Source organism: Ostrinia nubilalis, chromosome 18 (genome assembly GCF_963855985.1).
Source record: "Ostrinia nubilalis chromosome 18, ilOstNubi1.1, whole genome shotgun sequence".
Taxonomy (NCBI): Eukaryota; Metazoa; Arthropoda; class Insecta; order Lepidoptera; family Crambidae; genus Ostrinia; species Ostrinia nubilalis.
Genome location: NC_087105.1, coordinates 8,477,723 through 8,489,384, shown reverse-complemented (window position 1 = coordinate 8,489,384; position 11,662 = coordinate 8,477,723). Strand labels below are relative to the sequence as shown.

The 11,662-nt window shown below is 36.0% G+C and overlaps 1 protein-coding gene across 1 annotated transcript; it reads left to right on the top strand.

Moving 5' to 3' along the window:
- Positions 1–930: 930 nt before the first annotated feature.
- LOC135080884 (uncharacterized) lies at positions 931–10,975 on the top strand. The gene is made up of 8 exons (XM_063975613.1): positions 931–1,206; positions 1,544–1,613; positions 1,865–2,164; positions 6,769–6,903; positions 7,848–8,020; positions 8,111–8,180; positions 8,342–9,448; positions 9,707–10,975. The coding sequence occupies exons 1-7, from the start codon at positions 961–963 to the stop codon at positions 8,644–8,646; spliced, it is 1,299 nt and encodes a 432-aa protein (XP_063831683.1). The 5' UTR covers positions 931–960; the 3' UTR covers positions 8,647–9,448; positions 9,707–10,975.
- Positions 10,976–11,662: the final 687 nt, after the last annotated feature.

Genomic DNA, 11,662 nt, shown 5'->3' with positions numbered 1-11,662 from the left:
AACCTACACTAAAACGTAGAAAAATAATTACTAATTACCTACTTATTTATTAGGACGAATTATTAATATTTATGTAGGTATACCATGATTGATACTTTTGGAGTCGGTGCAGGCAAACTTTACAAATCCCAACTTCCCAACTAATATAATATTATAAATGCGAAAGTAACTCTGTCTGTCTGTCTCTCTGTCTGTTACGCTTTCCCGCTTAAACCTCGCAACCGATTTTGATGAAATTTGGCATAGAGATAGTTTGAGTCCCGGGAAAGAACATAGGATAGTTTTTATCCCGGTTTTTGAAACAGGGACGCGCGCGATAAAGTTTTTCTGTGACAGACAAAATTCCACGCGGGCGAAGCCGCGGGCGGAAAGCTAGTGTTTCATAATCTTGGCACCGACTCCAGAAGTATCAATCATGGTATACCTACATAAATATTAATAATTCGTCCTAATAAATAAGTAGGTAATTAGTAATTATTTTTCTACGTTTTAGTGTAGGTTTTTTGGAGTCGGTTTTATTTTTTTTTATAAAATTTTATTAAAGATATTTCTCACCTCTTAACTATTTATTAAGAGATCTTTACAGTTCCATAAGTTGAAGTAAATTAAAGCAAATAAAAAAAATAAAAAAAATGTTACAATCAATTTTAATTACCAAGTTTCGAAGAAATGCGATATTTGCTGAAATATCATCCCACTTCACATCAGGTGCGATTGTGGTCAAATACCTGCCTTGTTATGCATAAAAAAAAATCTTTTATATTTTACAGGCTGGCAGGTTAAAAGGCATACTCATGCTCGTACATTCAATTACTTGATTTTTCGATCACAATTTTCCAGCATGCCTATCAGACACTCACATGATCTTAACTGTACACGTAATCTTATCTTCCTCTCGATTCGTTACTATAAAATATGTCAGCTTACCCAATCCAGTATCATTTCAATCCAAGCTCCAACATGAAGTTCTTGGTTCTGTTCGCCCTGGTGGCTGTAGCCTTCGCTGCTCCTCAGCCGAGGAAGGTCTTTCATGAGAACTTTGAAGACTTCATCGACCTGATCTTTGATGAGGCTGGCCATGACTTGGACCACCTCATGGAGCACTACCTGGAGTTCGAAGAGTTCACGCAGACCTTGGAATACCTCGCGACAAACAACTTCAAGAACCTCATCTATGAGATGGAGGAGCTGCCCGAATTCAAGGCTGTGAGTGTTTAATACTTTTATTATGAGTTCATACTTTATTATGGAACATTGGCAGAAAGGGATCTTGGGTTAGAGTTATTGCAGCGAATTATTTTGAATTCGTCTTTTGTAATCTCCCCGCATACTTAAGCGACTTCAACTTCTTCTTGCATTATACGTCACTGTTACTCAAATCAGCATCTCACTACGAGTAAAAAGATTAGATCGTTGTAGGGAACAGCCTTAAGTGGTACTTAGAAAATTAAAAAATCACGATTCGTGCTTCATAATACGTTTGTCCATTTTATGTTGCATAATTTTAACACATATTTACGATATTGCATTTGTAAATTTTCAGGTGCTAGACTTCTTGGAGGGCCACAGCATTGACATCCACTACTTCATCGATTTGATCAACGAGATGTTGGGTAAGTGTAATTTAATGAATATGCTTTATTATCAGAAAGGAAGAAATCATATAATTTTTTTACCTATATTATTTATTTCTTTGAACGAGAGAGTATACCTATCATGATAAATAATACTTGTTACATAATATCAAATTTTCTACTTATGTGTTCAAATACGTAGTAGGCTTGCGTTAATGATTTTGATCTGTAAATATCCCGATCTCGATAATTTCCTCAAATTCACATTAAAATAAACTTTATTATTTCAGAAACTGGACCACCCCAGCGCAAAGCCCGTCACACCCTCAGCGGCCGTGACTTCTCCGCCTTCATCCAGGACTGCATCTCCGAATTCCCCAAGAGCAAGTTGGTAGCTCTCTTCGACCAAAAGTTGGCTGAGGACGACGACTTCAAGGCCGCCATCGAGGGTCTCCAAAGCGACGAGTGGGCGCAGGTGTGGTCTGCTCTATGGGAGAACGAGCAGTTCCTGTCTGAGGTCAACACCCTCAATGCAAATGGCGTAGACGTCAAAGTCCTTCTTGACGAACTCGTCGCTGTCTTCGGCCAGAACTAAATCTGGTTGTAGAGGGATTGTTAAATGATCCACTAATAAAAGTTTTCTACACAGATTCAATGTTTTATTCACCTACGTTAGGTACACAACGTGCTACACTATAACTTGTTTTCTTCTTCATACAAAAGTGCATGTTTGAATTCCTGACATTAATTCCTGAAAGATCTCAATATTTTTTTGCATGACATAAAATGATTTCCTACACAAACTAGTATGTTTACTTAGCTTACATTAATGGACCTTAAGGGCAGATTAATAAGTAGAACCACTGTAAATCATCGAAAAGTGCTGAAATAAAGTATTTTAGTTTTGGACAAATGGTTAAAATTTTATGTCCGTGTTTTAGACCACGGGATGAAGACTTACTGCGACAACTGGATTTGTATTGGCGATGCTGCGACCAACAACTTGTATAAAAATTAACGCCAGCCTATAATTTTTTGCCAATCTTGCAAAGCAAAATGCCCGAATAACATTTAACCTAGTTAATTACTGTAACCCTCTTACGTTAAGATTGGTAAGTTACATAATTTTGGAATACTGAGACAGTTCTACGAGTACTATCGGCCACAGATCCATTTCCGTTTTTGCTCTCGCTCTCATCAAATGGTGATTCTTTGGCGATTGACCGGCTATGGGCAGTTAAGACTGTTGCCGATAGTAATTACCTACCCATCTAAATATTATATGTATAACTCAAAGGTGACTGACTGACTAACTGACATAGTGATCTATCAACGCACAGCCCAAACCAGTCGCGGGCGGCCGCTAGTTAAAAATATAATTGTCTACGTGCGGACTATACGGACCGTTTTAACATCACTACAACTGAACATGAGGATTATCTTCACCTTAAATACAGTGTGAGTCACGTTAAAGTGGACATATGAAAATAGATGAAACTAGACCTATTTTTATCGACAAAAAAGTGGTCAAAATTTTTTTGATTTTTTTTTTATAGAATTTTTTTTCTTCCAATTACTTATTGTAAAGAAAACGTAATAACTTTTAAACTAAGCGGTATATCCTGATAAAATAAAAACAGTAATAATGCTAAATAACAGGCGATACTAAAAAATACATACAATACACAAAAAATGCCAACAAATAATAAAAAATGATACTTTTTGAAAAAAATCTGCTTAAAAATTCGTGTTTTTTTGGTTGTTTGATAAATTTATCCAAAAATGCCCGTATAACAAGTGGTTTTTATTGTTTTGTATTATTCTCTATCGTATTACCTTTGTAAAACCAAAAATTGCATGTCTCTATCCCTATCACAACATTTGCTATGATCGTTTGAACTAAGCCTCTCCGGGCGCGCCATTCAACGCTTCGTTAACAACGAAACTGAAAATGGCTCTAGATTTGTAGTTAAAATTAAAATTGTCCCTACCTGTATAGGAGAATAATGTTGTGGTAGGCCTTTGTTCAAACTATCATAGCACATGTTGTGATAGGGATCATAAAGTTAATATTCCTTCGGAATAGAGCAACAATCACGAGCTGTCAAACGAAACCAAAAATGAGATGTCATTTGTGTGTGTAAATATAAATATGTGTGCATGCTAGTGATGTATGTCGTTACTTTTCACATGAATATCGATATCGATTTATATTAATTAACACCTAACAGTAGTAATATTAATGGAACTAAAATAGGATAGAATGTCCATATACAATCCGTATACTCATTAATAAACGTCGCGTTAAGACCCGTGTTTGACTATTTCATAGAAATCATAGTTTAATTATAACTTATAGTTAAACATTTTTTATCAAAACAATGAAAACAACCAGATCAAGGTAATAAATTGACATTACTAACCAACGAAACATCATCAGAAGAAAATGAAAATGAAAATATTTATTGCCAGAAATAGTATTATTTTAATTAAACTTACCGGAACAAACTCTGTAGGGATTGCACATTTTTTCAACGTGATTCTGGCTCCAATTTTTCGAAAACATTTACTATCAAAATGTTTGCTACATAAAGTGGCATATTTAGTTGGAATCCAATTTGGACGATTAATTAATTTGAGCCATGTTTTTCTTACATCTTCGTTAGTCGGAAATCTGAAAGATACTTTACTAATTAGTACCTATTATAATAGTCAGAAACTCATATTATTACATTCCCAGGTGACTGTGATAGACAGTGCACAAAATATATTTATCGATTGTGGTACAGCCCTAGTGTAAAACGAAAATTATTTCTTTACACAAAATATTCATAAATTCTGGATTATGTGCATGAAATCTTTGCTTACAACTTAAATTAATGTTTAAAGAACATAATTATCACACTTAGTGCTTAAAATTCTAAGCGCATTCACAAAAATAAAGCTAAAGTTTGGAGGTGTCGATTTCAATAAATTTACCTGTGAAATGAATATTTTGCGGGATTATTTCTCTGGTTTACATCACAATCAAGGACGGAACAGGTCACCATTGTATTACAATAAAAAAATTCCAAAACTATACAGGATTTTACGAAATTTTTAGAAAAAACTGTGATTTGAAATTCTGCTTTGTGCCTCTATGTGTCACTGCCTGTCAAATCTTTTGCAAAAATGGTTCTATTGACGTGACGATGATAGCATCACACATCTCTTTTTATCACACAGGGTTGCAGATAGTGACATCTCGCTCGCTCATTCTTTGTTGCTCTATTCCGAAGGAATATTAACTTTATGGATAGGGATAGAGACATGCAATTTTTGGTTTTACAAAGGTAATACGATAGAGAATAATACACAACAATAAAAACCACCTGTTATAGGGGCATTTTTTGGAGAAATTTATCAAATAACCAAAAAAACACGAATTTTTAAGCAGATTTTTTTCAAAAAGTATAATTTTTTATTACTTGTTGGCATATTTTGTGTATTATATGTATTTTTTTAGTATCGCCTGTTATTTAGAATTATTACTGTATTTATTTTATCAGGATATGCCGCTTAGTTTAAAAGTTATTACGTTTTCGTTACAATAAGTGATTGGAAGAAAAAAAATTCTATAAAAAAAAAAATGTTTGACCACTTTTTTGTCGATAAAAATAGGTCTAGTTTCATCTATTTTCATATGTACACTTTAACGTGACTCACACTGTATATAGGACTCTAAAAATATGTCACTATCTCTAGAGATTCATGAGAATCTATCTGTTTCTAATCTTAATTCTCGGTAGTGGTCTTTGAAACAGGAAAAATCGTATCCATATGTCATGATTAAGTTACGAGATATTATCTGGTGAATTTTTCAGTATAAAAACTGGTATTCTGTCAAAATGAGTATCAGTTCAAGAAACCACAACCATGAAGTTCTTAGTCCTTGTTACTTTGATCACGGTTGCTTTGGGGGCTCCAGGTCCTCAACCAAGAAAGCAATTTCACGAACATTACGAAGACTTCATTGAGCTGATTGAGGAAGAATCTATTTCTGATCTGATGCATGGGTATTTCTCCGGATCTGGATTATTTAGTTGATTACCCCGACCTTTTTTATTTTTGAATTTAGAGTAAGTTTAGGTAAAACATTTCAAAATAGACATAGTTACGTGCATATTTTTTATATTGGCCCATGTGTAGCAAGCAGGAATAAAAAGTTATGTGACATCAAAATTTTCATGGTCGGGGTAATCAAAGTTGGGAGTCAGAGTAATCAAAAATAAAACAAAATATTTTATTTTCTAAGGTTTTTTTAAGTTATGGTGAAATAAATCTTATTAAAACTAGCCATTTGTTATTCTGATATATAAACGACAATATCGTAAAGTTTCAACAATATCTATTGAGTAGTTGTTGCGTAAAAGAGTAAAAAACTTTCGCTTATACATATAATATTAGTGACTCAATGTCCTATGTCTCCTATATGGGACAGAAGGCGTCCACAACTCAACAGTCCTCCATCGCATTCGGTCTTGAGCTTCGCGTTTGATCTCGCTCCAAGTCTTGCCGATCTTCTTTGCCTCGTCTGCTACAGTGCGCCGCTATGTTTTTTTGGCGCGACCACGTTTGCATTTTCCCTGGGGGTTCCAATCTAGAGCCTGCTTGGGGATATTATCGGGGTCCCTTCGGAGAGTGTGGCCGATCCAGTTCCACTTGCAGCGTTTGATCTGCTGGCCGATCGGTATTTCGTAGCAGCGTTCCAAGAGTTTGCCGTTTGGAGATTTTGGAGAATTCGGCGAATACAGCGGTTGAAGAAGATCTGCAGCTGGTGCGAGATAACCTTAGTGGCCTTCCACGTTTCACACCCATAGAGCAGAACTGATTTGACGTTGGACCCGAATATTTTGATCTTGCGTGGGTCAATTTCCGTAATTGCCATACGGCTCGAAGTTGTGCGAAGGTAGCTCTGGCCTTGGCAATGCGCGTTATGATGTCCTTTTCGGTACCTCCAGGCTCTGACACGATGCTCCCGAGGTAAGTAAAATTGTGGACTCGTTCCACAGCCTCTGCACCAACGGTGTGCAATTCCTCACACCAGATCGCATCTCTTGGGTCTTCCGATACTGATACCCTTGCTTTACCCTTTTTCGGCACAATAAGTAGAAGCCCCTTATGCCAGTCATCTGGGAGTTCCTCTTCCATCCAGATGTTTTCGGGGACAGGTGTCAGGACGTCGACGGCGGAGTTTACATCGGCTTCCAGCATTTCTGCGGTGATAAAGTCAAGTCCAGGGGTCTTGCCAATTTTGAGAGACAGGATAGCCTTGGTCACTTCGTCGCGGGTTGGTGGGTTAACGTTGACGTCGAGTAGCCTAGGTGGAGTAGAGTGTCTCAGGTCCCACAGAGGCTCAGGCGTGGTGGTGGCGACTGTTACACCGGTAGGGCGGAAGATAGGATAAGATATTATTATCATTAATAATATGTATTAACAGGATTTTATATTAGTAAATGTTTATTTTTGCTTAATAAACGTTATTTAGTTAATCATTCATTAGTAAAATTACAGTTCTATTGATTACCCGGTGACAAAATTCGGGGTAATCAAGGTCGGGGTAGTCAAAAAATTAAGGTTTATCCTGAGCCCTGCCCAATCTGTAAGTTGAATCCCAAATGTTTTAATACACAAAAATGCGGTTACATGGACCATTATTCCTGTACATTCTCAAAAACTTTCCATGTAAAGAAACCTAAAAAAACAGGATAGAGTAATCAACCGTGCACTGAACCAAGGTCTGGGTAATCATATTCTTATCTCGATAACTCCGAAATCTTGCGACGAGTCGCATTACCGGACACCTCGGCATGGAGGCCACCACTAAAGGTTCACGGGGGAGGATAGAGCTCGTTTCTAAATTGCGTAGCTAGCGACGTAGGCGCACATTAGCGACGTGTCGGGGTAATCACGGTTAACGCCCGGACATAACTTCAAATAGTTATTTTACAAAACCTTTTAGTGATATAGTTATATCGTATTTAATTTACCAATGTTTATTTAATCAGTAATCGATTACATAAGCATTGAAAGCGGTAATAATAACGGATTAATTTATACGAGCAAATTTGTTCTGAAATCGGGAGCGCGGACACGCCGTGGTAATCAATTTTTGACGACTTACGATTTTTTTTTAATTACTTAATTAACTATTATTAACTCTCTCTGTGGTTTAACAACAAGAACCAAAGTTATACTATTAGATAAAAATATTTGTTACTAAAATATTATGATATTCGGGTACTTTTTGGCCCCGGACACGTGATTTTCTTGGCCGGTGGAATGACCCGCATATTGTTGGACACTACCTCGAGTTTGAGGAGTTCGTGAGCACACTTAACTATATGCAGACTGGCAGTTTTAAGGAGCTTGTGTATGAAATGGAATCGCTTCCTGAATTTAAGGCTGTGAGTATTTTTACCACCATAGATTTTCCCATTACTTCTAAAATTTCAGTAGTTTATTCTATAGTTCTTATAAAATTCGTTTTTTTTCAGGTTCTCGAATATTTAAATAGCCATGGCATTGATGTTTATTACTTCATCGACGATTTGAATGATATGTTGGGTAAGATATTATTAATTTATGTATTTTAAGTGACAATGTAACATTAACATGTTGTTATTTAATAATTTGGTGTCCCACCGTTAATTTGAAAAGACTAAAATTTTGAAAGTTGAAAATTAACCATTAGACCACCTATAATTAATCACAATATTTTTTTACAGACATAACGGTTAACGTCAAGAAAACGCGCCACAGCGTCAGCGGTCGCGACTTCACATCCTTCATAAGAGATTGCTACGCTGTGTACCCTAAGGAGAAGTTGACTGCCCTCTTCAACCAGAAAATGGCTGAGGATGAGGACTTCAGAACTGCCGTCGAGGGTCTGCAGAGCGAGGAGTGGAACCAGGTGTACTCCGCTCTATGGGCCAATGAGCAGTTCCTTGCTGAGGTCCAGACTTTGGCTGACAATGGAATTGACATAACAGTGTTCTTGGAGCAACTGTCCGCTATCTTCGGACAGAACTGAAGTTTATTTAATATGTTAATAGGTAAAATATTTAATTTACCTATTTAAAACATTGAAATACCGAGTGAGAGCTTTCTGCAATTTATTAAAATTATAAACATAATATTGGATTTCATTTAATTTTGCCTTACACTGACATAATTTAATAAAACATATTATTTTAAATACATTACGTAATTTTCAGAATTTAATATCGAGTTCATTATTTAGCCAATACGGATCTTTTTCCACGATTCTGAAGAAATTCTAATTGATTGAATATTACGAGAACTTTTAAATCTTTTTAAATACATTTACTTGTTTGTAGGTAATTTTTTAAGTCTGATAAGATTAAAATAAGTTACAATGGTTAGTATAGCAATTGATGACACCTACAATCTAAGAAACATCTCAAATGGTTACGTAATCAATGCGTTGATAAGCCCTATCCAAAATCAGTATATTGAAAATTATTTCATCAGATATCGGCTGTTACATTTCATCCACAAAGCAAATAATGCCAACCGAACGTTGCATTTATTTAGCTGATGGATACCACAAACACATTGTTTGTTTAAAAAGATCACCATTTGTTTATTTGTTTAGAATGCCACACAGCTATTGTCAATAATAATTTCTTATTCCAACTCTGTATCCCGTTGTAATCGTACGTTTTGTTTTATAAATATTTATCAGTGCAGTCCGACACATTTTTATTATTTGCGCCGTTATTTCGTGGAAAATGAGAAATGCGTTTGTTGTTTTAGTTTCCTTGTGTATTGGACTTGCTTCCGGATTTATTGTTCCCTCGGGAGTTCTGGAGGTGAGTAGCAGCGACGTCATTACTATATAAAAGTATTAAATGCACTTTATTTCCAATTCTGTTTGCTTGGAATTGAAAAGAATATTGAGAAAAGGTAACACAAAGGAATCAGTGCTATTTTTGTCATCAAAATAGTTATTAGAATCTGATTTAGAATGGTTTAAAAATCAAATAATACAAAATCCCTCATTAATTGATTATAAAAAAATATTATTATCATAACAACGGTCAGTCAGTAAGTTTTATTTTATTTCACAGCTCATAGATGATAACCACGCGATTTTAGCTGATAACAATGGAAAAGAATCTGAAGAAGCAAAAAGAGCCACACTTCAAGAAGATACAGGCTTTATTGTCTTACCTTTTCGGACGCATAATGAAAAGAAAATCGACCTTGAAACAAATCGCAATCGTATAAAAGACAACGAGTTGTACGATCAAGATACCACGAAACATAATAACGTAAATGAGCGATCGTTTATTTACATCAACCAGAAATTCAAAACTCCAGTTGTGAACCAACTTTATACTTCGCAAGATCTGATAAGGGAAACTTACAAGTCTTTGATACCTAACGGTGATGATTATGTTCAGTATCCAGTTAAACACACTTCTGCGTTCAATATTCCGAAGCCAAAAAATGAATACTTTGAAGCAAATATTGATCGAGTAGAAACCAATAATTTGTATTTCCCGCCAGCAAGTGATTATCAGGAAACAAACAAGGAGCTGACCAATGAAAATAAACATGATTTTGGGATGCCAAAAAGTAGGCCACTTAACAAAGTTACAGATGAGCAACGGGAATACGTAGAACTTCTGAAACCGCCTCTTTTGAGGCCCGTCCATACATCTGAAAAAGAAAACCAACAATGGCCGATATCTGTTCCATCTCCACAAAATTACCCATCTCTGAACAGAAACTTGCAGGATCCCAATCAGCCTTTAGACATATCTCGCCAGTTTGCTATGGCATATTACGACAACTACGGTTTTCCAACACCTTATGGTTATCAAAGAAGTATACCTCAATTCAGTAAACCTGATGAGCTAGGAAAGGGCACTGATAGTATTCTTAAAAAGCTTATTAACGAAAATAATAATATTGAAATAAACAAACTCCTGGATAGGTATTTGAAAGAGTCGCTGGAAGTTCAAGTTACGAATGACCGGATGAATGTAAAGAACAACAATTGTAATTATAGCAACTGTGTATTGAAATCTACGAAGCAGTATTTGAATGGCCGAATCAACAAGGGTGATGCTGAGTGTAAATGTGGGAGGCGATTAAACGTGTTAAAGCAACGCGAGTCTAATGGATTTGCTGATAAAGAAACTAATACTGATAAGGAATCTACCGTTAAACCTGAAGTTAACGTAATGATGAACACTCTTAGGCCCTCGGATATCGGCGATTACGGTGATATGCTAGCTGAGGAGATGAATCTAAAGAAACTTATAGAAGATTAGCTCAGAGAATGTACACTTAACTGTTTGTTTAATAAACTTCTTGGTTTACATATTGTTTTCATCGATTATTTGCTGACTATTCCTTTGCATATGGTAAACAGATAACAAACAGCCTATCTAAACATTGAATCAATGAATCTTCAACTGTAGAGCAAAATAAAAAGGTAAAACTCCTTCATCAAAGTACTCGTATAAATTCCAAAATCGCTTATTATGACCTCGCACTAGCTCCTGCATCCTAAATTCCCAAAAGTAGGTCAATACCTATAAAGTACCTACACAGCGCCCTGCATCCGTAAGACATCATCACGAGCAAAGAGAATTGTTACTGGTCATTCACTGAAACGCAAAGCAGATGTGGAATGTTAATGCAAGGTTTTCATGGCGTAAAATCGTGATAGCGCTCAAAGTTATCGCAATGAGATCGCTGCGCGCGCAACGCTAGTCGCGCGCGTCGCTCGCAGAGATGAAACGCAAACACCGCGCGCCCAGATAGCCAATAGCAGTTCAAGGAATTAGAGCTTGCTAGAACAGACAAAAAGTTTTCGAAAATACATCTCTACTCAATATTGAATCGAGTTTTGAGCGTGTCGCTTTATAATACGGGCAATTTTTCAGTCTATTAAATTATAGTCTTCATTTGCATGTGGTTTTGGCAAAAAAATTTAGAGGTCCATTTTATACCAATTTTGAATGTTGGGTTTTTGGACCTGCAAACGGCCATTATAGAATTTCTATTTTTAA